Source organism: Rana temporaria, chromosome 8 (genome assembly GCF_905171775.1).
Source record: "Rana temporaria chromosome 8, aRanTem1.1, whole genome shotgun sequence".
Taxonomy (NCBI): Eukaryota; Metazoa; Chordata; class Amphibia; order Anura; family Ranidae; genus Rana; species Rana temporaria.
The window spans coordinates 142,600,281-142,627,069 of NC_053496.1; the positions used below are offsets into that span (position 1 = coordinate 142,600,281).

The 26,789-nt window shown below is 48.9% G+C and overlaps 1 protein-coding gene across 3 annotated transcripts in view; it reads right to left on the reverse strand.

Moving 5' to 3' along the window:
* The window catches only part of SMTNL1 (smoothelin like 1), a 148,038-nt gene that overhangs the window by 76,705 nt on the left and 44,544 nt on the right, over positions 1 to 26,789 (reverse strand). For all 3 annotated transcript variants that reach the window (XM_040320798.1, XM_040320801.1, XM_040320799.1), the window contains exons 2-3: positions 25,699 to 25,851; positions 23,442 to 23,547 (exon numbers count right to left, since the gene is read on the reverse strand). In XM_040320798.1, the coding sequence (XP_040176732.1) occupies positions 23,442 to 23,547; positions 25,699 to 25,851 (259 nt within the window). The remainder of the gene's footprint in view (positions 1 to 23,441; positions 23,548 to 25,698; positions 25,852 to 26,789) is intronic.

Genomic DNA, 26,789 nt, shown 5'->3' on the forward strand with positions numbered 1-26,789 from the left:
TATATATATATTATTTCTGCCCCCAGGCTCAGATCAGGGCAAGGATGAGCAATTTTTTTTTATAGATATATATATATATATATATTATTTCTGGCCTCCACTTGTAACTTTCCCACAGGCTCAGAAACAGGGCAAGGATGAGCAATTTTTTTTTTAATATATATATTTTCTTTCTTGCCTCCTTAGGCTCAGTAAAGTGAATTATTTAGTTTTTCTTATATTTGTGACCTAGCTTGTTGTGAGTGAGCGTCTTTAGTTTACCTCACAGCTCCTCTCACAGCTCCTGTCACAGCTCCTGTCACAGCTGGGATAACACAAGCTGGGCTGGTACACATACAGCACGCAGCGCTGACATCCTCCCCAGCCAATCAGCGCCGACATCCTCCCCAGCCAATCAGCGCCGACATCCTCCCCAGCCAATCAGCGCCGACATCCTCAGCAGCCAATCAGCGCCGACATCCTCCGCAGCCAATCAGCGCCGACAACCGCCGCCGCCGCCAATCACAGACACTGACATCTCTGCAGCTGCCTTAGGGAAATGACACAGTGTCTGCTATTGGCCTGTACCTCCGCCCAGAAAGGCTGGATGGACCCACAGGCCCACAGCAACACGCTCCAGCCTGTGTGTCTAATCGTGGGCATTAGAGAACTCAATTTTGTTTTCTAAAATCTAGCGCTCGTCCTTGCCTGGCGGGCCACAAGGGTGACAAATTGCCGACATCCATGGGGGCCGTATAAAACCGGTCCGCGGGCCGCAACTGGCCCGCGGGCCGGACTTTGGACATGTCTGTACTAGTGCATCTAGACAATGTTATTGTGTTTGGCAGAACCCTAGAAGAACACAAGGAAAGGTTGGAGAAGGTCCTAAAGAGGCTCCATGAAGAGGGCCTGAAGCTTTCTCCAGAGAAGTGTCAATTTTACCAGTCCTTAGTCCACTATCTGGGCCACATCGTGTCGGCAGAAGGGGTGACTACAGATCCGGAAAAGTTGGATGCGGTTACCTCCTGGCCGAAGGCCTACCAACGTGACTGAGCTCTGTTCATTCCTGGGCTTCTGCTCCTATCATAGGAGATTTGTGGAGGATTTTCAAAGATAAGCCTGACCCCTTAATGAGTTGCTGAGGAGTAAAGGAGAAGATGATGTCCCAGAACCGGTCAAGCCTGTGAAGCTCACTATGGGGCCCAGGAAGCCTAAGGAGTCTATGCAGGATCAGTGAAACACCAAGTGTGAAAAGGCATTTATTCAGTTGAAGAAGAGCCTAACCACTGCCCCTGTCTTGGCCTATGCGGATCCCAAGAAACCCTATGAGCTACATGTTGATGACAGCCGAGATGGATTAGGCTGGTGCTATATCAGGAGCATGATGGCCATCTACGGCCTGTCGCCTATGTGAGTAGGAGTCTGGTCCCTGCTGAAAAGAACTACCCAACACACAAGCTTGAATTCCTGGCCCTAAAGTGGGCTGTTGTGGACAAGTTAAGGGACTACCTATATGGGGCCAAATTTGTGGTGAGAACTGACAACAACCCACTCACCTATCTTCTCACTACTGCCAAGCTGCATGCCACAAGACACCGATGGCTGGCTGCCCTTTCAGGATTTACTTTCAGCCTGAAATACCGACCAGGTGTTGGGAATAGGGATGCAGATGCCCTATCCACATGGTTTTGGTGACCCCATAGAGGAGTGGACTCAGCTGACCCCAGAAGGAGTGCGAGCAGTATACCAAGGGACTGAACTTCAGGCCAAAGGAGGGTCCAAGGCCAAAGAGGCTGGAGTCTCGGCTGCTGGGGTGCCCAAATGTTACTGTAACATAAACCAGGCGGGGGAAGAAGGCCTACCAAAGCTGTCGAAGAAGGACCTGAGGAGAGACCAGCAAGAAGACACTCTGGGGAGACTAGTACTGAAGGCTTTGGAAGAACAATGCCCAGATGTGCTTCTGTGCTTCTTACCGACTCTCCGAAAGAGGCTCGACTGTTGCATAATGAATGGGACTGGTTGCAGTTACATCAAGGGGTGGTCTACCGAAGGGGCCCCTCGGATGGTTTGGAGGAAAAATGGCAACTGTTCCTGCCCGCCAAGCACAGGGAGATGGCCTTAAAGGGGTTGTAAAGGTAAATGTTTTTTCACCTTAATGCATCCTATGCCCTACGGCGTAGGGGGTCCCCCTACAATCCATACCAGACCCGTATCCAAAGCACGCTACCCGGCCGGCCAGGAAAGGAGTGGGGACGAGCGAGCGGCCCCCCCTCCTGAGCCGTACCAGGCTGCATGCCCTCAACATGGGGGGGGGGTTGGGTGCTCTGGGGCAGGGGGCGCACTGCGGGGCCCCCCCACCCCAGAGCACCCTGTCCCCATGTTGATGAGGACAGGGCCCCTTCCCGACAACCCTGGCCGTTGGTTGTCGGGGTATGCGGGCGGGAGGCTTATCGGAATCTGGGAGCCCCCTTTAATAAGGGGGCCCCCAGATACCGGCCCCCCACCCTAAGTGAATGGATATGGGGTACATCGTACCCCTACCCATTCACCTGGAGGAAAAATTTTAAAGTTAATAAACACGACACAAGGGTTTTTAAAATAATTTATTAGTCTGCTCCGGAGGCACCCCCTGTCTTCTTTAGCTCTTCTCACCAGGGGGGGCTTCTTCTTTGACGTCTTCGGGTGGGGGGCGCTCTTCTTCGCCGCCACCTGGTTCTCTTCCACCGCCGGGGGGGGTCGCTTTTATAAGTCGGGTTTCCTCCGACGTCTTCGGCGGGGGGTGGTGTGCTTCTCAGGGGGGGCTTCTTCTTCCGCTATCCGGGGGGTCTTCTTCACCGCTATCCGGGGGGTCTTCTCCACTCTCCGGGGGTCTTCTTCTATGTTCGCCGCTCTCCGCTGTTGATTCGGCGCACCCCGGTTCTTCCTCCCGCTGTCCGGTGCCTTCTCCTTCAGGGCTGAACGTCTTCTTCTTCTGTGCTGTGACGTCTTCTTCTTCTGTGCTGTGACGTCTTCTTCTTCTGTGCTGTGACGTCTTCTTCTTCTTCTCTTCTCCTGATGTTGACACGTCGCCTCTTCTCGCTGCAATGACAGGTGCGCGGCTTGCATCTGACTTATATAGGCCTCACAGTCCCATCATGCTCCGTACCTACCCATGTGATACCTACCCACATGGGTAGGTACCGGAACATGATGGGACTGTGAGGCCTATATAGGTCAGATGCAAGCCGCGCACCTGTCATTGCAGAGAGAAGAGGCGACGTGTCAACATCGAGAGAAGAGAAGAAGAAGAAGACGTCACAGCACAGAAGAAGAAGAAGACGTCACAGCACAGAAGAAGAAGAAGAAGACGTCACAGCACAGAAGAAGAAGAAGAAGAAGAAGACGTCACAGCACAGAAGAAGAAGACGTTCAGCCCTGAAGGAGAAGGCACCGGACAGCGGGAGGAAGAACCGGGGTGCGCCGAGTCAACAGCGGAGAGCGGCGAACATAGAAGAAGACCCCTGGAGAGTGGAGAAGACCCCCCGGATAGCGGAGAAGACCCCCCGGATAGCGGAAGAAGAAGCCCCCCCTGAGAAGCACACCACCCCCCGCCGAAGACGTCGGAGGAAACCTGCCGGGGGGTGGGCGCTTTTATAAAAGCGACCCCCCCCGGCGGTGGAAGAGAACCAGACGGCGGCGAAGAAGAGCGGCCCCCACCCAAAGACGTCAAAGAAGAAGCCCCCCTGGTGAAAAGAGCTAAAGAAGACAGGGGGTGCCTCCGGAACAGACTAATAAATTATTTTAAAAACCCTTGTGTTGTGTTTATTAACTTTAACATTTTTCCTCCAGGTGAATGGGTAGGGGTACGATGTACCCCATATCCATTCACTTAGGGTGGGGGGCCGGTATCTGGGGGCCCCCTTATTAAAGGGGGCTCCCAGATTCCGATAAGCCTCCTGCCCGCATACCCCGACAACCAACGGCCAGGGTTGTCGGGAAGGGGCCCTGTTCTCATCAACATGGGGACAGGGTGCTCTGGGATGGGGGGGCCCCGCAGTGTGCCCCCCTGCCCCAGAGCACCCAACCCCCCCATGTTGAGGGCATGCAGCCTGGTACGGCTCAGGGGGGGGCGCTCGCTCGTCCCCACTCCTTTCCTGGCCGGCCGGGTAGCGTGCTTTGGATACGGGTCTGGTATGGATTGTAGGGGGACCCCCTACGCCATTTTTTCGGCGTAGGGGGGTCTCCTTACAACCCATACCAGACCTAAGTGCCTGGTATGCTCCTGAGGGGGGAACCCATGCCGGATTTTTATTTAAAATCCGGCCGGGACTTCCCCCTCGGGATTCATAACAAACGCTGCACACGTGTAGAATTGGCGGGAATCCAAGTCAGATCTCCCGTCGCTTCTATGATGGCTTTGTCTCCATCGCGGCAAGCCAGCTCGGCGCTGGCTCCCGCGATGGGGCTCGTAGGTGGTCAATCTCGCCGAGAAAGGGAGCGAGATTGACACAATATCGCGGTCACCCACTGTAGGAAGAGCTGGGTGAGGCCTGGTTGAGGGGTACTTCGTTGTGGATGTCTTACTGAGGGGGTCTCTTTGCTGTGCATTTACACAGGTCTTCATAACTAGTATAACTTAACCTGCATTTATTTGTTACTAACATTCCTGACTCTTACAGGGCCCTGTAAGTAGTCCACTATTGTCTTACCTTGTTTCTTTGTTTTATGCTTACTCAGTAAAGCTCCATTGGTTAAGTTAAATTTGTGTGCAGTTCATCTGTTGTGTTGGGGGAACCAGTGCAACACAAGGTAATAATTTGTTTACATATTTTGCTGTGGTGTGATAAACAAAGAAAAATATTGTGCTCCCCAATATTCATTAGGGTCCACAATTCTTACTAATACCAGTTGTGCCAAGGGAGGGTTCGAGCCAGTTTCAGGGGTTGTGTCACAACTCTGGCGAACCGGAGTGAACCACAACTGCGGTTAGCAAGGATTTCAATTTGCTTCTCTATGTGAGAATTCAGTATTGGACCCCAGGCGTCACTCCAATCAAAGAACAGGAGTTTGGGGGTTCTCTACATCATCTCTCTCTCACATAAAGGAATGCGTTGAGCTACTAAGGGAGGATGCATTACAACATGTGACCAACCCCTAGCGGTAAAAGTATACAATACACATGAAGATTCCAATGCACAACTGTATGCAAGTGATTATCAGTTGTCATGAATTATCTCGGCCACCAGAGGGCGCTAGCGGCGCATCGGCACGCGCAATGCGCGCGCAACCACGGCATCGCGCTCGTGCACGCGCGCACCGGCGGTAACGGCGCACGGGAGCGCGCATCGGCGGTAACGGCGCGCGGGCACGTGCATGCGTCTATTTGGCGCCAAAACAACCTACTTAAAGTGTCCTGGAAGCCTGGCCCCTTGCTGTCCGGTCTGCAGCGTTTCCTGAGACCACCTGTACCTGTACCTGTACCTGTACCAACTACTCCTGCTTGATCCAGACCCTGATACCCGGCTTGTCTCCGTTGTTCCTGTCTTCCGCCTGCCCTGACCTCGGCTTGCTCTGACCATCCTTCTGCCTGACCCCTGGTACTCCGCTGACCGTCTGTTGCCGACCCGGCTAGTCGACCTCTCTGTTACCTGGGCCTCTCCTGTTACCAGTCCGGCTGCTCCTGCCTGTCCAGTCTTCTGGGACCCTGTCCAGTCTTCTGGGACCTGCTGCGGCCAGACTTTCAGAATACCTTCCTTTCCGGCTTGCCTGCTGTTCCAGTGCTCCTGCATCCAGGCTGCTACTTACCAGCCTGCACCTGCCTTTCAGAGACTTCCTCGGACTCCGCAGAAGCTCCATCCGGCCCCTGCACCAGCGTCATCCCTGGCGCTTGTGCGACTCTGCATTCCCGCTCCCCCTGTCTACTCTACCAGGGGTCCGGGATCAGAGGAGCAACAGCAGCCACTTCCTGCACGTCGGGCTCATCCTTAAGGTACGTGACAGTACCGGACAGCCATGTCCGAGCCCGCGCAGGGAGTGGATCCGATGCAGGAACTCTGCCGCCATTTGGAAGGACTAACCCAGGCCGTCCGAACCCTGCAAGAAGGTTACACACGTCTGGAAAATCGGGTCCAAGCCTTGTCCACTCCTGCCACAGCCTCTGCGACTTCAGGGGCATCCGCTTCGCCATCAGTAATAATGCTGCCACCTGAACCTAAAGTTCCCATGCCCGAGAGGTTTGCGGGAGAACGTAACAAATTCCGAGCCTTCCGCAACGCTTGCGAATTATACTTCGCCCTCCAACCCCGGACTTTCTCTCTGGAAGCTACTAAGGTGGGCTTCGTCGTTTCGCTACTGTCTGGCGAACCGCAAACCTGGGCTCATCGCCTCATGGAGATCAAGGATGAATCACTTGACAACTTAACCGCCTTTTTCCAGGCTATGTCTCTGCTTTATGAGGACCCGCATCAGACCGCCACTGCAGAAGCCGCATTACATGCTCTACAACAGGGTCGTAGACCCGCCGAAGACTATGTGTCCGAATTCCGCAAATGGTGTTCTGACACAACCTGGAACGACTCGGCTCTCTGCTACCAGTTTCGCCTTGGCCTGTCCGAACCGCTAAAGGATGAGCTGGCCCGGGTAGGAGTTCCTGGGACCCTGGACGCTTTAATCAACTTGACCATCCAGATCGATCGGCGCCTGAGGGAGCGCAGGACTGAAAGGACCACTGCCCCATCCCGTCCGGTCTGGATGATGCCACGGGTACCTTCCACGTTCAATCCACCTCTACCAGCGCCCACAGCCTCTTCTACCCCTGATAATTCAGAGCCTATGCAGCTAGGCCTCCTTCGCCCTTCACTTACTCCGGAGGAACGACAACGCCGTAGGGCCAACAACCTGTGCCTGTACTGCGGGGAGTCCGGACACTACGTGAGGACCTGTCCTGCCAAGCTGCGTAAGTGTCAATCCTTGTCGTCTGTATCCCTACCTGTCCGTCCAAGCAATTCCACTCATCTGGCTATCCTTGTTTTATTTCAGCTTCCAGGAAGAACTATACAAACCAGCGCCATTATTGATTCAGGAGCCTGTAGCTGCTTTTTGGATCAATCATTTGCCTTCAGATATCAGATTCCTCTCCGCCCCAGGTCTACTGGACTTTCTGTGTACTTAGCAGACGGCTCGGTGTTAAAATCTGGTCCCGTCACCCAGGAGACCCAGCCTCTTGCCACCACCATTGCCGATAACCACCACGAACTCTTATGCTTGGATGTGATCAACTCCCCTCTGTTCCCTGTCATACTGGGAGTACCATGGCTCCAAGTCCACAACCCCCAGATTGACTGGGCCACTGGTAAAATTGACTTCAACTCTCCATTCTGCCGACAGCATTGCCTGCAACTACCGTCTCCACCCCTGCCATTACTCTGTTCGGACTCTGACATTGAGACTCGTCAATCCGTCCCAGAAATTTATCATGACTATCTGGATGTTTTCAGCAAAAAGGGGGCCGAGACCCTCCCACCCCACAGGGCCTATGATTGCCCCATCGAACTCCTTCCTGGTGCCGAAGTCCCCTTCGGAAGGATCTTCCCCTTAACCGGACTTGAACTTGAGACCCTGAAAACCTATATCGATGACAGCTTGAGGAGGGGGTTCATCCGTGCCTCCACGTCACCCGCGGGTGCAGGCATCTTTTTTGTTGAAAAGAAAGACCATTCCCTTCGCCCCTGTGTGGACTACCGGGAACTCAACAAAATAACTATTAAAAACAGATACCCTCTTCCCTTGGTACCCGAACTATTTCAGCGTCTGGGGTCCGCGGTCATTTTTACTAAATTGGACCTCCGAGGGGCCTACAACCTTGTCCGCATACGCGAAGGCGACGAGTGGAAGACCGCCTTCCGTACCCGTTTCGGGCACTTTGAATATCTAGTCATGCCCTTTGGGCTCTGTAATGCTCCGGCAACATTCCAACATTTTGTCAATGACATTTTTAGAGATTTTCTGGACCTCTTTGTGATTGTCTATCTGGATGATATCCTAATCTTCTCCCCTTCCCTAGAGAAACACCGTGTACATGTGAGGAAGGTGCTTGAACGTCTCCGTATCCACGGACTGTACGCAAAACCCAGCAAATGCGAGTTCGAGCGCTCCAGTATACAGTTTCTGGGACTTATCATCTCTGTAAGGGGCGTTGAGATGGATCCTCAGAAAGTTTCCGCAATACTTGACTGGCCAGCTCCGACTGACAGAAAAGGTGTTCAGCGATTCGTCGGGTTTGCGAATTTTTATAGGAAGTTCATCAAAGCCTTTTCTAACATCATTTCTCCTATAACGGACTTGACTAAACTGTCTGCTCGGTTTTGCTGGACACCGGAGGCCCAAGCAGCCTTCGAAACCCTGAAAGGCTTGTTCACCTCGGCATCCATTCTGAGACATCCCGACGCAAGCCTGCCCTACATCCTTGAAGTGGATGCATCTGAAACCGCGGTTGGAGCAGTCCTCTCTCAGAGGCAGGGTCCCAAGGCATTGCTATATCCCGTCGCTTACTTTTCTCGTAAACTATCTGAAGCAGAAAAAAATTACGATGTTGGAGACCGAGAGCTGTTGGCGATAAAAGCCGCCTTGGAGGAGTGGCGGTACCTCCTGGAAGGGGCAGCGCACCCGATTTTGATTTTTACAGATCACAAAAACCTGGAGTACCTAAAAGTAGCCAAGAGACTTAGACCACGCCAGGCCAGGTGGGCACTTTTTTTTACAAGGTTTTCATTCCACATCACGTACAGGCCAGGGTCGAAAAATGTCAAACCGGATGCTCTTTCCCGCATGTACGCCAGTTCGGAGCCTCCCAACCCTCCGGATACTATTCTGTCTTCAGGGAACTTTTTGCTACTACAAAGAGACTTGGTACCCCAGATCAGGCAGGCATCCGCTGACATTTCTTCTCCACCTGATCCGGAGCTACAATCCAGGGACGGTCTGCTATGGTACCGGGATAAGATCTTCGTACCCGAGGGGCTGCGAGTTAATGTTCTGGGCTCCTGTCATGACCACAAGCTGGCTGGGCACTTTGGGATACAAAAGACCGCTGAACTTCTGCAACGCACCTTTTGGTGGCCCCAACTTCTAAAGGACTGCAAAGATTATGTGGAATCGTGCACTACGTGCATTCGAAACAAGGGGAGTAAACTCAGAGCCTGGGGACTCCTTAAACCATTACCCGTACCGGAAAGGCCTTGGAGAAGGATCTCCATGGACTTCATCGTGGAACTTCCCCCATCGGAGGGCTTCACCACTATCTTTGTGGTAGTGGACAGGCTGTCTAAGATGGCACACTTTGTCCCCTTAAAGGGCACACCCTCGGCTCCAGAGACGGCTAAAGCCTTCATCAGAGAAATTGTCAGACTCCACGGTGTTCCTGCGGATATTGTGTCCGACCGTGGAGTACAGTTCACATCTAGGTTTTGGAGGGCACTTTGCAGCAGTCTCGAGATCGGCCTATCGTTTTCCTCAGCATACCACCCACAGTCAAATGGGCAGACGGAGAGGACGAATCAGACCCTTGAACAGTATCTCCGCTGCTTCTCGTCCTTTTCGCAAGAAGACTGGGTTTCTCTGCTGCCCTTGGCGGAGTTCGCCTATAATAATTCCATCCATTCGGCCACCAAACAGTCTCCTTTTTTTGCCAACTATGGGTTCCACCCACTGTTCCTCTCTAATTCTGTTCCGGAAAGTACGGTACCCGCCGTTCAAGACACCTTGGATTTCTTTAACTCAAATAACAGGATCCTGCAGGAAACCATGACCCAAACACAGGAACGTAATAAGGAAATCTTTGACAGGAGAAGAAGGGGGGAACTCAACTTAGTACCCGGAGCTAAAGTTTACTTGTCCACTTTGAACTTAAGGCTTGCATGCCCTACGAAGAAGCTGGGTCCTAAATTCGTGGGTCCCTTTGCTGTCAAGAGAAGGATAAACGAGGTGGCCTACGAACTTGACTTACCAGAGTCCTTTCGAATCCACCCGGTGTTTCACGTGGCCCTGCTCAAACCGGACGTCCCCAACTCCTTCCCTGGACGGGATACCGATCCCCCAGAACCAGTATTAGTCGACGGTGAGGAGGAATTTGAGGTGGAATCTATCCTGGATTGCAGGAAGAGACGCAACCAAATTCAGTTCCTCGTTAAATGGAAGGGGTATGGGCCAGAAGAAAATTCATGGGAACCGGAGGACAACATACACGCCGAAAGACTAATTCAGTTGTTTAAAGACTCTCACCCGCTGAAGATGACTCAGTTGGGCATCCGGAGGCTGCCCCTTGGGGGGGGGCAATGTCATGAATTATCTCGGCCACCAGAGGGCGCTAGCGGCGCATCGGCACGCGCAATGCGCGCGCAACCACGGCATCGCGCTCGTGCACGCGCGCACCGGCGGTAACGGCGCACGGGAGCGCGCATCGGCGGTAACGGCGCGCGGGCACGTGCATGCGTCTATTTGGCGCCAAAACAACCTACTTAAAGTGTCCTGGAAGCCTGGCCCCTTGCTGTCCGGTCTGCAGCGTTTCCTGAGACCACCTGTACCTGTACCTGTACCTGTACCAACTACTCCTGCTTGATCCAGACCCTGATACCCGGCTTGTCTCCGTTGTTCCTGTCTTCCGCCTGCCCTGACCTCGGCTTGCTCTGACCATCCTTCTGCCTGACCCCTGGTACTCCGCTGACCGTCTGTTGCCGACCCGGCTAGTCGACCTCTCTGTTACCTGGGCCTCTCCTGTTACCAGTCCGGCTGCTCCTGCCTGTCCAGTCTTCTGGGACCCTGTCCAGTCTTCTGGGACCTGCTGCGGCCAGACTTTCAGAATACCTTCCTTTCCGGCTTGCCTGCTGTTCCAGTGCTCCTGCATCCAGGCTGCTACTTACCAGCCTGCACCTGCCTTTCAGAGACTTCCTCGGACTCCGCAGAAGCTCCATCCGGCCCCTGCACCAGCGTCATCCCTGGCGCTTGTGCGACTCTGCATTCCCGCTCCCCCTGTCTACTCTACCAGGGGTCCGGGATCAGAGGAGCAACAGCAGCCACTTCCTGCACGTCGGGCTCATCCTTAAGGTACGTGACATCAGTACTGGACCCCAGGCATCTCTCCAATCAGAGAACAGGAGTTTGGGGGTTCTCTACATCATATCACTTAAACATAGAGTAGTGCATTAGACCACTAAGGGAGTAGGCATGAAATACCTTCAACCCTTAGCATAGAAAAGTTAGGGCGAACATGTTCGGTAACTTAGGGCATAGGCCCATAAACAAGTAAGAACTTATGTCAAGCACGTAGTAAATAAGAATAGTGATAGCAACTAGTAATTGCATAAGAGAGGCATATATAGCTCAGCTTATTTGAGAGTATATGTTTGTTATACCTGAAGGGTTCCACATGTACTGGCACTTTAAGGCTGGCTCCACCCAGCAGTGATGACAAGGGTCAAGGGGCATAGTAGCCATCTTAGAGAGAGCACATGTAAGAAGCAGAGATATGTACTGTCCTGAGATGCATGTTGCAGTGTACGGCCTGTACTGAACATCCATTGTTCCAGACCAGAGTCTTGTGTCTCTCACAACACAGAGGATATAACAGTGGCGACGAGGATGGGATTTACAAAGTGTCTATCAGTCTGAGAGAGAGACAAAGACATTGTGGATTGTCACCTAGATAAAAGCAATCACAGATCCCAGCAGGAAAATGTCATTAATCGGGACATTAAGTGAGTTTGATGGAGAACAGACATCCTGGAGTTCCTGGGTTGAGAAACTGGAACAGTATTTCAGTGCAAATGACATCCCAGACAACAGGCAAGTAGCAGTGTTTCTGACAGTGGTTGGGGCCAAAAAATATGACACTCTGAGGGATCTGCTTTCCCCTGTAAAACCAGCAGCTAAGACATTGGCAGAGCTGCTGACACTGCTAGAGGATCACTTCCAGCCTAAACCACTAGAAATTGCAGAAAGATTTCGCTTCTATCAGAAGCAGCAGCAGACAGGTGAAGAGATTAAAGCTTATGTGCTCGCCCTTTGCAGACTAGCCTCTACCTGCTCTTTTGGGGACTACCTACCTACTGCACTGAGAGATAAGTTTGTCATGGGACTGAATTGTGAGTCGACCCAAAAGAGACTATTAACAGAGAAAGACCTTACCCTTACAAAGGCAATTGAGATAGCTTCAGTGATGGAAATGGCTGTGAAAGATACAGAGGAATTGAACCCCCAGAGCAGAAGGGAAGAGGTGAAGCAGGAAGTTTTCAGAACAGCAGTCAAGCCAACTGCTGCAAACTGGAAATACAGACCCCCACCAAGCCGGGAGTCAGCTTGCCACCGTTGTGGGAATACAGACCATGATTACAAAGTCTGCCGGTTTAAGGATCAGACCTGTCATAATTGCGGTAGGACCGGCCATCTGAAACGAGTTTGCCGTAGCAAGAAGGTGCGAGATAAACATCCTCTGAACCCCAGGACAAAGACATATATGATGGGAAGATATACATCATCATCTGAGTCAGAGGATGAGGAAGTGCTCCACAGGTTAGACATACATCATATGCATTCAGCACCCTCCGCAATGACTGTAGATGTAACCATTGAGGGAAAGAAACTCAGGATGGATGTAGACACAGGAGCAGCAGTTTCAGTTATCACCCAGAAACAATGGAGACAACTTCAGACCCAAAAAACTGTCTGCCCAACACCAAACTGCAGACATACTCAAAGCAGATACTCCACCCACTGGGTTACGCAAAAGTACAGGTATTGTACAAGGGTCAGACAAAGAGACTGCCATTATATATCCTAGAAAATGGGGGACCCCCTCTTTTTGGGAGAGACTGGATTGCTCACTTTGGTATGCCAGACATCGCCATAAGTCCCTGTAACACCGTTACCATTCCATTAGGAGATAATGAGGGATGGGTGGTGTCCCTGAAGCAGCGGTTCCCAAAGATTTTTGATGACCAGTTGGGAAAAATAAAGCATGACTGTGTGAGACTCAAGCTGAAACCCAACGCTCAGCCTAAGTTCTTCAAAGCTCGGACAGTACCTTTCGCACTCCGAGCAGGTGTGGAAGCAGAACTAAGTCGTCTGGAGGAACAAGGTGTCATCTCAAAGGTAGAGCACAGCGAGTGGGCATCACCAGTTGTACCGGTAAAGAAAGCAAATGGGGACTTGCGCATTTGTGGCGATTTCCGCATGGCACTGAACTCTCAACTGGAAATAGACCAGTATCCCCTACCCAGAGTAGATGACATTTTTGCCTCTCTTGCAGGGGGTCAAAAGTTCACCAAGCTTGATCTCAAACAAGCATATTTACAGTTTGAGGTCCATCCTTCTTCCCGCAAGTTTCTGACCATCAACACCCACAAGGGACTGTATGAATATAATCAGATGGTGTTTGGGGTAGCCTCTGCCCCAGCCATTTGGCAACGAAAAATGGACGAGATTTTGGCGGGCATTCCTTTCACTCAGTGCCTGCTAGATGACATGCTCATTACAGGACGGACCGACCAGGAACACAAGCAGAATGTGGAGCTTGTGTTGGCGAGACTCCAAGAACAGGGTCTGAAAGTGAACTTAGCAAAATGCCAATTCATGGTGCCTAAATTGGAGTTTCGTGGCCACCTTGTGGATGCAGAAGGTATACACACCACAGAAGCCAAGGTTGATGCTTTAGTCAAAGCTCCAGCCCCAACCAACGTCCAGCAGCTGCGATCATACCTTGGCTTGCTGAACTATTACCACAAATTCCTGCCAGATCTGGCACACACCTTGTTTCCGTTGAACAAGCTTTTGGAGAAACACTCCAGATGGGACTGGTCGGCTGCATGCCAACACGCTTTTGAAGTTTCTAAGCGGAAGCTGTTGGCGTCACGTATGCTCGTGCACTATGACCTACAGAAGCCTCTCACGTTGGCTTGTGATGCCTCACCCTATGGTCTGGGGGCGGTACTATCCCATATCTTACCAGATGGGTCAGAAAAACCAGTGGCATTTGCCTCCAGGTCTTTGACAAAAGCAGAAAGCAATTACTCACACATTGACAAAGAGGCTCTTGCGCTAAAATATGGGCAATTAAGAAGTTTCATCTTTACCTGTATGGTAGGGAATTCACCATACTGACAGACCATAAACCACTCCTTCAGATCTTTAGTCCTGACAAAGGTATCTCCCAGACTACTACGACCCGCCTCCAATGCTATGCCCTATTCTTGGGGGCATACAGCTACAAAATTCAGTATCGTGGTCATGATGCCAATGCTAATGCGGACGCTATGTCCCGACTGACAGGGAGGTCCATGGACTCTTCTCCACCGGTCAGGAGTTGTCGTTACACCAGCCTGTCCTTGTCTTCTGGGGAAATAGCAGCCCATACAACCAAGGATACCTTTCTGAAAACAATACTCTCCTGGGTATGGTCCGGTTGGCCTGCAACTGTCACACAGGAGTATGAACCTTATTTCCGTAGGCGTATGGAATTAACTGTGGCTGGCAACTGTGTTTTATTGGGAGATCGAGTGATCATTCCACAGAACCTCCGGAGACACATTCTGGACTTGCTACATACTGGTCATCCCGGGGGCACACGTATGAAACAAAAGGCCAGAGGCTATGTGTGGTGGCCAAACCTAGACTCAGATATCACAACATATGTGAATGCTTGTGCTGGATGTGCACAAACGGCAAGAGACCCTCCTCGAGGGTGCGTCCAGCCCTGGACTTGGCCCACGGTTCCTTGGTTTCGCCTACACTTGGACTTTGCAGGCCCGATCAGAGGACACACCTTCTTGATCATAGTGGACGCCCATTCAAAGTGGCCTGAGGTCATTCCTGTTACTCAGCCAACGACTAAGACAACGGTTTCCATACTGTTACATCTCGCTGCTACGTTTGGATACCCCAGAGAAATCGTCACAGACAACGGTGCACAATTCACCAGTCAGGAGTTTCAGCGTTTCCTGACTGCCCACAACATCAAGCACAAGTTGACCGCACCTTACCACCCGGCTACAAATGGTCAAGCAGAGCGGTTTGTGCAGACTTTTAAACGCTATTTCAAAGCTACAGTGGCTGCAAGTAAACAACAGTCCCTGTCACCCCAGCAGCTGGACTCCTTCCTTTCTGCTTACAGAAACACACCACATGCAACCACTGGGAAAACTTCAGCAGAACTCCTTCTGGGGCGGCAGCCATGGACTGTTTTGGATATGCTCTGCCTTCAAACAGTCCAGGAACATGTACTGCAGTCCCAAGACAAGATGGTCAAACACAATGAGCTCCCCGATTCACAGCCCAACAAAAGGTATGGGCCCGATCTTATGGGGCTTCCAACACCCGTTGGCTTCCTGCTGTCATTGCAGAGACCTTGGAACCCAAGATGTACAAGGTCCACCTGGAAGATGGTTCCATTTGCAGATGTCATGCGGACCAACTGCGTCCTCGTTCTCAACTGCCCGAATCCCTGATGCCGGCTGAACCACCAGTGTCTCAAGGATCTGCTCCCAGCGAATCAGGATGCACAGGCACTGATGATTGCGGGGACTCTGAACTTTTGAACTCAGCTCCAACAAAGCCCTCCAGCTCTGGTCCGGAGGTCTGTTTACCCTCTGAGCTGGGGGATCCCTTCTTGGCCCCGCCGGTACCCATTCCGGCCAGCCCCGTTTCCTCCGGTCCCGAATCGCTGGATGCCCGGCCTCAACGACACTATCGCCCTCCTGACCGGTTTCAGTTGCAAGAGCGGTTACGAGACTTTCGACAGGGCAGACGGAAGTGATCCGATGACATATTAACCCCGCAACGGTTCCTGGAAGCTTGAAGTCCCAAAATTCTCCTGTGTTTGGAGGACTGTAATTGGACAGTTATCAGTTAATGTTTTGTGCCTGTTATTGTTTTGTTGTGTTTTTTTTTTTAGGGATGGATGGAAGGTGTTATACCTTCAGAGATATACAGAGATATGTACTGTCCTGAGATGCATGTTGCAGTGTACTGTACTGAATAAACATCCATTGTTCCAGACCAGAGTCTTGTGTCTCTCACAACACAGAGGATATAACAATGTTCCTTTAAGATCTTGCACAGCAAACAGCCAAAGCACAACAGCCAGTCCCAAGTAGTCATAGCTAAAAAGCCAGAGTTAAAGCGGTGGTTCACCCACACTAACAACATTTTAGCATTAAATTAGGCATAGTAGCGCGAGCTACAGTATGCCTGTATTGATTTTTTTAGCCCAGTACTCACTGTGCAATCGTATATAGAAGATTCCGACTCCCTGCGGGGAATGGGCGTTCCTATCAAGAGGGAGGATGATTGACGGCCGGCTATGACACGTCACGCTCCCCGAAGATAGACGGAACAGGTCTCGGCTCTTCACGGCGCAGGCGCCGTGAAGCGCCAAGTCCTATTTCGGCTATTTCCGGAGAAGCGTGACGTGCCATAGCCGGCCGTCAATCATCCTCCCTCTTGATAGGAACGCCCATTCCCTGCGGGGAGTCGGAATCTTCTATATACGATTGCACAGTGAGTACCGGGCTAAAAAAATCAATACAGGCATACTGTAGCTCGCGCTACTATGCCTAATTTAATGCTATAAAAAAAAATGTTTTTTTAGGGTGAACCACCGCTTTAAGTACAGGAATTGTTTAACAGCAATATGTGTAGCAAATCTTCTTAAAGAGCTACAAGTAAGACAATTTCTACTTATCCATTTGCAGGGCTTAAGGCATGGGATTCCGTAGTGTAGCGGTGTCAGCAAGGAATTCCTCTACCATTGTGTCAGCAGCAATGGTAGCCTGGAGGTAGATAGCAAGAAGCTAGATAGCTATGGATTCCTGGTGGAGTTGAAGTGTAGCGCAGAGAGCGAAGGCACCGGGGTTGTAGCGTGGCCGAGTTATGGCTGATAATAACAGAACGGCGTGTAAAACACACGCCGTTCTGTTTAAAGTAAAGCGGCATGAGTGCCGAATGCATAGCGGATTGCATTCGGCACTTCCGCGTTCCAGGCTGGAACGCACGTGGCACCGGGCGATGACGTCATTGCGCCGTTGCCACGCTGCGTTCCAGCGTGGAACGCATTACGGGGCCAATCGCCAATTACAGGTTGATAGCCAGAGCGTAGACCCAAATCAAACCATCCGTATCTCTCAAACTCCTTCATCAAGTTCGGAATTTAAATCAACGGGTTAGTACGAGTAAACAGCTTATCATCTGCATAGGCTGAAATTTTGCAAAGGTTATTCCCCATTTGTATTCCTGAGATATTCCGGTTTAAAACGCACCATACACAGAAAAGGTTCCAATGACAGGGCGAAGAGTGGAGACAGGGGACATCCCTATCTTGTCCCATTGGAGATCTGGACAGTATTCCATTGGCCCTTACCTGGGCCGTTGGACACGAATAAATAGAAAATATCCACTGTATTATCTTCCTTCCAAAACCTCCATGCTGTAGAACTGCCCACATATACCTCCAATTCACCCTGTCAAATGGCCTTCTCTGCGTCTGTGTTGTATTCACTACCTGTAGAAGGTTAATATCTTTAATTGTGTTATCCCGTGCCTCACGAGTAGGGACAAATCCAACCTGGTCTAAATGTATCAGATCCGGAATATACTGTTGCATCCTATTCGCCAGAATTTTCAAGAACAGCTTCAGGTCCGTATTTAACAAGGAAATTGGCTGGTAACTCCCGCAAAGGGCGGAGTCTTTCCCCTCCTTTGGTATAACCGAAATATGTGCTAAAAGGGTAAGTTTGCAGAAGATCCTAACGCGTTAAATAGTTTAATCATATACTCAGATACTTAGGAAAACAGTATTTTATAATATAGAGCCGTGAAGCCATCTGGCCCTGGGGCTTTCCCTATTTTCATTGAGCTTACTGCTTCCTTGAGTTCCTTCTCCGTTATGGGTTCATCTAGTTTCTCTTGGTCTACTTCCGATAATCTCGGTATTGCCGATGCCGTTAAATACTGATCAATCTGTTCTTGCGTCGGGGGTTTACTCTATATGTTATAGAGGAGGCGATAATATTATTGATATACCTTCGCTATGTCTTTTGGTTTCGTAACCTTAGTTTTCTTTGATGGGTTAATGTGTGGGATATAGTTACTTAACTTCTGTTCTCTTAGTTGTCTAGCCAATTGTTTCCCACACTTATCTCCCGCCTCATATGAGAACTTCTTACATCTCTGCATTGCAGCCTTTGCTTTGTAAAACAGAAGATCTGTAATTTGGGTTCGTTTTCTGACCAACTCCTCCTCCTCTTCTATTGACCGTGTTTTTTTGTGTCTATACTCCAAAATAGCTAGTTCTTCCAGTAGCCCCTTTAACTGTTCTGTACGTTTCCTCTTGATCCTAGTTCCACGTTTAATCAACACTGCTCTAATAACCACCTTATGCGCTTCCCAGATGATTCCAGGATCACATTCTGGGATATCATTGGTGTTGAAGTAAAACTTTAGCTCTTTAATCACCTCTTCTAGGACCTTTTTATCTTGTAGGAGGCTTTCATTTAGTCTCCACTGATTAGACCTAGTCTGTGTTGGGTCTTGTAACGCATATACTAGAAAAATCGGGGCATGATCTGACCACGTAATGGATCCTATTTTGGCCGTTCGTACAGAATGTAATTGTCAGGAACGTTACTTACCGAGGCCGAGATGCCAAGGGCGGCTCACCTTTGCGACTCGATGCGATCCACCCGCTGGGGTTTGAGACAGAAGGAAGGACGCACCAAGAGGCACCGGGTCCAGTGGCAGGAGGGAACCCAAGGTGGACCGGGAACTGGATAGCCGAAGCTCACTGGAGGCTGTTCAGAAGCACACAGGAAATAGTCCAAACAGAAGGTGCTCAAACAGGAACAAAGCTGAAGAATAATCCAGAGAACAAGCCGAGGTCAAGGGGTTGGAGCAGGTAGGGTATCCGAAGTTCAAAGCCAAGGTCAGGGGTAGAGAAGTCAGATAGTCCAAAGTTCAAGCCGGGGTCACAGGGTTGAGGAGAGCAGCAATCCAGAGAGCAAGCCAAAGGTCAGGTAAACAGGATATCCACAGATAAGGTTTCCAGTAGCAAACACTCCAAACACTGACAACGAACCAGCAATTTGCAAGGAGGAAGGGGCTGGCTTAAATAGGCCGCTCAGGCCACTGATTGGTCCAAAGTAGCACAAGTTCAGTACCAGGCTCCGACGGACTGCAAGAAGAATATCACTGAGCAGTGGCTCAGAGGCAAAGACCTGGACCAGCAACGTAGAGGCCCTGGGTTCAATTCCACCCAGAGCCAACTGGGGCGTGACCACGCCTCGCTGTCTGTTTGGCACAGTAACGATCATGACAGTAATTGAGCGTGTGGGATAAGGAACAGGTCTATACGGGAGTAGGTCTTATGTGGAGAGGAGTAAAACGTATAGTCTTTTTCTTTGAAGTGTAACAACCTTCATACGTCAAGCAGTTGATTTCTATGCAGAATTTGGGCAATGCGATTTCGCTCCCCAAAGGAGATAGAAGACTTCCCCGCGGAAAGTATCCTCTTTGGGGTCTAATGAAATATTCAGATCACCGCCCAAAATCAAGTGCCCTTCTGTAAACTCCATCAGTCGCTTAAACGCCTTGCCCAAAAAAAACTTCTTGGTGATCATTAGGGGCATACATGGTGGCCAATGTTACCCGCATTTCTCCTATTTTACCTTTCACAAATATATAGCGTCCTTTCGGATCTCTCACTGAGTCTGTGTATGTCCATTGGACTCTCCCGGTTAAAAGAATGCAAACCCCCCTTTGACTTAGCTACTTGATTAATCGAATGATATACAGTTGGATATACCCTATTCTTTAACATCTGTATTTTGTCCTCTCAAGTGCGTCTCCTGTATGTATGCTCTTAATTAATATTCCAATCGCACACCTTCCTGGAAAAACGGCAATAAATACAAAAATGGGTGCTAAAGCGATCACCAGCTGGGAACAAACCATATGAACCCATTCGCCAGCACACCACGGATCGTATAAAACGTCCAAACGTTTTAATGCAGTGCAAACATCACAAGGATTGCAAAGTTTTCGAGGCCACGCAGGACCTTTTTCGTCAGGCAAGTGATAAAAAAATCAGTGCAACACCATTAAATATATAGAGAACAGCCACCAATAAGAACATGTGAAAAATTACATAAACACACCCTCCCCCTCAACCCCATACCTCCCCCTCCTCCCCTCTCTCCACGTGACGTCATACAGCGTCAGCATTTAATGTAGACAAAAAGTGAGTGAATAAAACAGAAAACTCACTCACCTAAGGGCAATCAGTGAATCCACAGTGGCATCACCTGTCCATGTGGACACCGTGCGGGTACAGCAGCGTGAAATCTTATAAAATAAGCCCCACCATAGCTGAATGTATCCCCGATTACCCCTGCTGTCTTAATGCATTGACCCAATGATGCCGCCTCCGACCAATCACGCCATGCCACGTGTCCCGCGCATGCGCCCAGAGCACTGCAGGGGATCGTGGAGGACGCCAACATGCGTGCCGCCGTCGTCACGGCAATCAGTGATGTACAGGCGCCGCACTCAGCAAATCAATGGGCATGAGGAAATGTGGCAGTGAGGCTTGGAAAGCAAGCTGCTGCCCAGGAAGAGGAGACAAGGAGACAGAGGAAAACAAAACTAAAGTGAAGCGAAGCTGTCTCAGCAGGAAAATTCCATATAGCTAGCAAGTCATCAGCATGTATTGAACACTGGGACAATGCACAAAAAATAATAAATAGATGGTACCTGACCCCATATAAACTAGCGAAAATATATCCCTCAAGGTCTAATGAGTGTTGGAGATGCAACAATCAGATAGGAAACCTTTTACACATATTATGGAGCTGTAAAAATCTACATAGCTTCTGGAATTCAATTGCTTCCTTTATAGCAGATCTCACAGGCATCCTAAATAAAATAAACCCTGCCACAGCTTTACTAGGTATCAATTTGGATATCTACCCGTAATATAATATCTACCTGTAATCCACATACTAGTAGCAGCAAGACTCACTATAACCAGCCTGTGGAAATCCAAGGACGCGCCCAACTTATCGACAGTTATAGCTAGAATCAATATACAGGCCCAATACGAATTAATGCTGGCTTATAAAAATTACTCCACTACTACATTCAGAAAGAATCACCCATCCTAGAGCATCCAAATACTTAAGAGTGTAACATTTAATCTATCGTCAAGTTTGAAATACACCAAAGTCAGATATATGCTTACCCCCAGATGTAATGTATTATCTTGGACCTACTTTATTGATCTATGTAGCAAGTTAAGTTAATTCAAGTCGAGTCCCTGCTTCCCGCGCTCAGTTCGAACGCCTCCGCCGACATATACCGAGTGCAGTACACTCGGGTACATTCGGCAAGGCTCGGCGGCGCTCGCGCTCACGCTCTGTGATGTTTATGCGTGAGCACGAGCGAAGCCGAGCCTGGCCGAATGTACCCTAGTGTACTGCACTCGGTATATGTCGGTGCAGGATTTCAAACTGAGCGCAGAAAACGGTTATCGGCGTATATCGCGCACCCACGATTTTCCCCTTATTTTAAGGGGAAAATAGTGCGCGATATACGCCGATAAATACGGTATGCGAGGTGCGATACATGATAATAGGTACATTTTACCTCACATACGTTCTATTATGAGGGACTGAACCGGAATCCGGTCCGGGTTTTACAGCCTCTGGGCCTGGCTAGGGTTCCGGTCCGGATGTTTGGGTCCACTCAAGTCCACAATCAGCTGGACTTTAAAAGACCAGGAAGAGAGCACAACAGGGCTCTGGCTTTGAGACTCAGGAAGGGACCTGAGTGAGGGGAGCGCTGAGTGCAGGACTGAAAAGGTTTGCTTTACTGCATGTTTTGTGGGTGACGGGGACCAGCCCTGCACTGTATAGAGAGGAGACTATTTGTTTAGTTAGCGCCAGACGGCAAGGATTTAATTTATTGTTTTGTTTATTTTTAACCTGCAAACCATTTAAAAATAAAACCTGGCATCCGCCAGACTTAAGAAAGTGCCTGCTTGCGGACTATCATTCAGAAAAGGTGATCCCCACGAGCTAATCTCCCACAATATATATATATATATATATATACACACACACATTTTATGTTTTCTTTATGATTTTTTGTTTATATACAAATAGTTAACTCAATTGGAGGCCTATTTTTTCATACTGCTATCCACAGCTGACACAAATCACTGCGATTACCTGCAGTTGTGTGCAGATAGCTGCAAAAAATCTTTCCTGGACGCAGTCAATTTTATTTTTTCTATCTGCACCAAACCGCATGTAACAAAACCGCAGCTAAACGCAGTGTATGAATGGGGCCATAGGAAAGCACTGTGTGCGTTTAGCTGCAGTAGATAACTTGAGAATCCGCAGCTAAAAGCACAATTCTATCCGTCCGTGTGAAAGGGGCCTAAAAGATTTAAAGAACGTATGAGACTATATAAAACTGTATTAATTATATACATTTATATGCATGAGATTTGTATCTTTTAAATATAATGGGGCAGATCCACAAAAGGATTACGCCGGCGTATCTACTGATACGCCGGCGTAATTTTAAATTTCCCGCGTCGTATCTTTGTTTTGTTTCCACAAAACAAGATACGACGGCATCTGGGATCGTCGGATCTTAGATGCAATTTTTCGGGGGCCGCTAGGTGGCGTTTCCGTCGAAATCCGCGTTGAGTATGCAAATTAGCTAGTTACGACGATCCACGAACGTACGTCCGGCGCATTTTTTTTACGTCGTTTGCGTTCGGCTTTTTCCGGCGTATAGTTAAAGCTGCGGTTATGAGGCGTACTCAATGTTAAGTATGGCCGTCCTTCCCGTGTAGAATTTTGAAATTTTTACTTTGTTTGCGTAAGTCGTTCGCGAATAGGGATTTGCGTAGAATGACGTCACCGTCGGAAGCATTGGCTTGTTCCGGGTTAATTTCGAGCATGCATACTGGGATACCCCTACGGACGGCGCATGCGCTGTTAAAAAAAAACGTTGTTTACGTCGGGTCACGACGTATTTACATAAAACACGCCCCAATTACATCCATTTGAATTAGGCGCCATTACGTCGGCAAAGATACACTACGCCGCCATAACTTACGGCGTTGATTCTTTCAGGATTAAAAAAAAAAAAAAAGTTACGGCGGCGTAGTGTATCTTAGATACGCTACGCCCGGCGCATAAATGCGCCGCTGTACGAGGATCTGCCCCAATGCCATTAAGCCTATCTAAAAAAGCTGTTGTATCACATTTTACAAACATGTAGTACTCAGAAGGACATGTATAGATGGGCTTATGCAGTATATAAATGAGTCAATTTTTTTTCGATGCAACTCCTTTTATAAACCATTTTATATTTAGGTGGATTGCAATGCTATAAAAAAAAATATATATATATATATGTTTCCCAATTCAAACCTCGCGACCTCGAGTCTTTGCTCGGCACCAATCCAGAAGCATATTTTTAACAGCACTGGCACCACAGCTTGTTGACCTTTTTACTCGAATGCCTGAGGATGCAACCCTGAAAGACAATTCAAATAACACGTTATATCTCATTCCCATATTGAAAGTGAGAATAAACATTTCTTCTACTAAGACTAAAACTGAACACTGGTGTTGGCTGCATTTAGGCTTACCTAGCTAGAGGCTTGTCCGCATATTACACAGGTTTGGGCAATTTAAATATGATTGTACAGAGATTAGACAATCAGACCGCAGTGTATATAGCCACCCTAAAGCCTCGTACACGCAATCGAATTTCCATCAGACAAAGCCTCTGATTTTTGTCCGAAGGACGTTGGCCGTGAACTTATATTACATGCAAAGAATTGTTGGCCAACAAACACGAAACTATGTGTGTTTTCAGCTCTTTAGCGCCACCCTTTCAGCAACTTCTGCTAATGTTGTGTTATGGTGAGCATTGCTTCTGAGCATGCGTGTTTGTACTTTTGATTTTTTTCCGACTGACTTGTGTACACACGATCAGAAAATCCGACATCACACATTTGTTGACAGAAAATGTTAAAGCATGCTATCCCACATTTGTTGGCAGAAAATCCAACAACAATTGTCCGATGGAGCATACAAACAGTCAGATTTTCCAACAACAGCCTGTCATCACACTTTTCCCGTTGGGAAATCCGATCGCGTATACGGGCCTTAACAGTTTTAACACGTTTTACCAACAAATCTGAAAATGATTAAGTAAGTCAAGTGGTACACAAATTCAACACCGAGGCTGGGTTCATACTTGTACAACAAACGCTCCAACATGGGAGTTCATGTCGCATGATGTGTGCAAATCAATGTTTCCCTATGAGAGCTGCGTTAACTGGTCCAACACAAGGCGGTTCAACTTTAAAAATGCTCCCTGCACTGCTTTGGTCTGACTTTGATCCTACTTTAACTGAATATCACTGAAGTCGGATTAATGTTGGATCATTGCGTTACCTGATCCTAACTTGGCATGCGACTTGTGCTCTGAGGATCTTGAAGGGAAACTCTACGCCAAATAAAAAAAAAACGGCATTGGGTTCCCCCTCCAAGAGCATACCAGGCCTTTCGGTCTGGTATGGATTTTAAGGGGAACCCCCACGCCCCCAAAAAAGGTGTGGGACCCCCCAAAATCCGTACCAGACCCTTATCCGAGCACGCAACCCGGCAGGTCAGGAAAGGGGTTGGGGACAAGCGAGCTCCCACCTCCTGAACCATACCGGGCCTCAACATTGGGTGGGTGCTTTGGGGCAGGGGGGTCCTGCGCCCCCCATCCCCAAAGCACCTTGTCCCCATGTTGATGAGAACAAGGGCCTCTTCCCGACAACCCTGGCCGGTGGTTGTCGGTGTCTGTGGGCGGGGGACTTATCAGAATCTGTAAGCCCCCTTTAACAAGGGGGCCCCCAGATTCCAGCCCCCCTGTATGAATGAGTATGGGGTAAATCGTACCCCTACCCATTCACCCAAAAAAATAATTATTAAGGCAGCTACGGCATCTCTTCCGATTTCTTCTCCCCTCTCCAGCTCTTCTCCCTCTTCTGGCGATTGCCTTCTCTCTCTACCGGTTCTTCTCCCTCTGCCGATTCTTTCCCCTCTTCTGCGGGTTCTTCTCCCTTCTTCTGTTGGTTCTCCTCCGCTCTCCGCTGATGTCTTCTAGCCCTCTCCAATTCTTCTCCTCTGTCCACTGTCTTCTGCCTCTGCCGGGTCTCCTCTCCCTCTGTTCTTCTTCCAATGTTGACTCAATGCTCTCTCCCGCTGTAATTCTGGGTCCACGGTGTGCCAATACCTACTTGTGACATCACCACCCCATCATGCTTCGAGCAGTGATGTCACAAGGGGGCGGGGCCTCCGGGATAGTGTCAAAGAGAAGTAGTTTGGGAGACTGCTTTTAAATTGTACCCAAAAAAAAAAAAACATTTAAGCCTTGCAATACAAGGGTAGTTTTTAAACTTACCTGGAGTTAAGCTTCAAAACTTTGTTGTAGAAACATCAGCATGAAAACTGAAAGCAAATTGCCATTAAGGAACTTGTTGTAAAATGGAATAAATGTGCATTATCACTTGCAAAACAGCTTATTGCTATTGATACATGTTTACTCATCTCTTCTCCCTATTTTGAGCATACAAGACCTGCCTTCAAAAAACGTTCCATTCTTTTTACAAAAATCTCATGCACTGACCCTCCAAATTTTTCTGCAATGTCTTTCTTTATAGCTCCTCCATATATTTTTGATACAGTTGAAGATCGAGACAGATCAGCGCTGCTTTTATGAAATTCTTTTTCACGATTACCCTCTTTATCGGAAGCCGTCATAGTATCAGTTGTTATGGTGCTGATAAAAAAAGAAAGAAAGCAATTAAGTAAATTTGCTTTTTAACTCAGCAGATCATATTACATATTATACATTAGGCATATTACAAATGGCACATTAATGTTCCATGCACACTGGGCTTAACCACTTTAGGCCTGGAAGGTTTTACCCTTTTAAAACCCCTTTTACACTGTAGGCATTTTTCAGGCATTTTAGCGCTAAAAATAGCATCTGCAAAAGCACCCTGAAAACGCCTTCCATGCCACCCCAGTGTAAAAACCCAAGCGCGGTGCGCTTGCGTGACGTTCTGAAATGTCCTGCAAGCAGAATCTTTGGGGCGGTTTGGGAACGGTGTATACACCGCTCCCAAAACCCTCTGCTCATTGAAATGAACAGGCAGCACTGCTGAAGAGCCTGCAAAGAAATTCGGCAGCACAGCAACACGGCGCTTTTAACCCTTTTTTCAGCTGCTAGGGGGGGTTAAGAGCGCTATGCTAGTGGCCGAAAAGCACCACTAAGATTTAGTCGTTTTATCGCTAGCGCCGGGCGTTTTCTGTGTGAAAGTAACCTAATGACCACAGCGCTTTTTGCAATTTGGCACTGCGCTGCTTTAACTGGTAATTGCGCGGTCATGCAATGCTGTACCCAAATTTCTATTGGTGGTATTTGATCACCACTGGAATATTTTTTTTTGCAATATAAATGAAAAAAGACTGGAAAAAAAATTGTATTTTCTACTTTGTTATAAAAAAAAAATACAATAAACTAAATTTGTCATATATTTAGGCCAAAATTTATTCAGCCACATGTCTTGGGTTAAAATGAAGTTTTTCATGCAAGCTTTCTTTATTTTGTAAGCAATGGCTTGGGGAGACAGTCTGTATGATGAGGCCACAATGTAGTGTATGAGGAACAAGATTAGAGATTATTTGGATAAATTCTAGTGTCTCTACCATAGA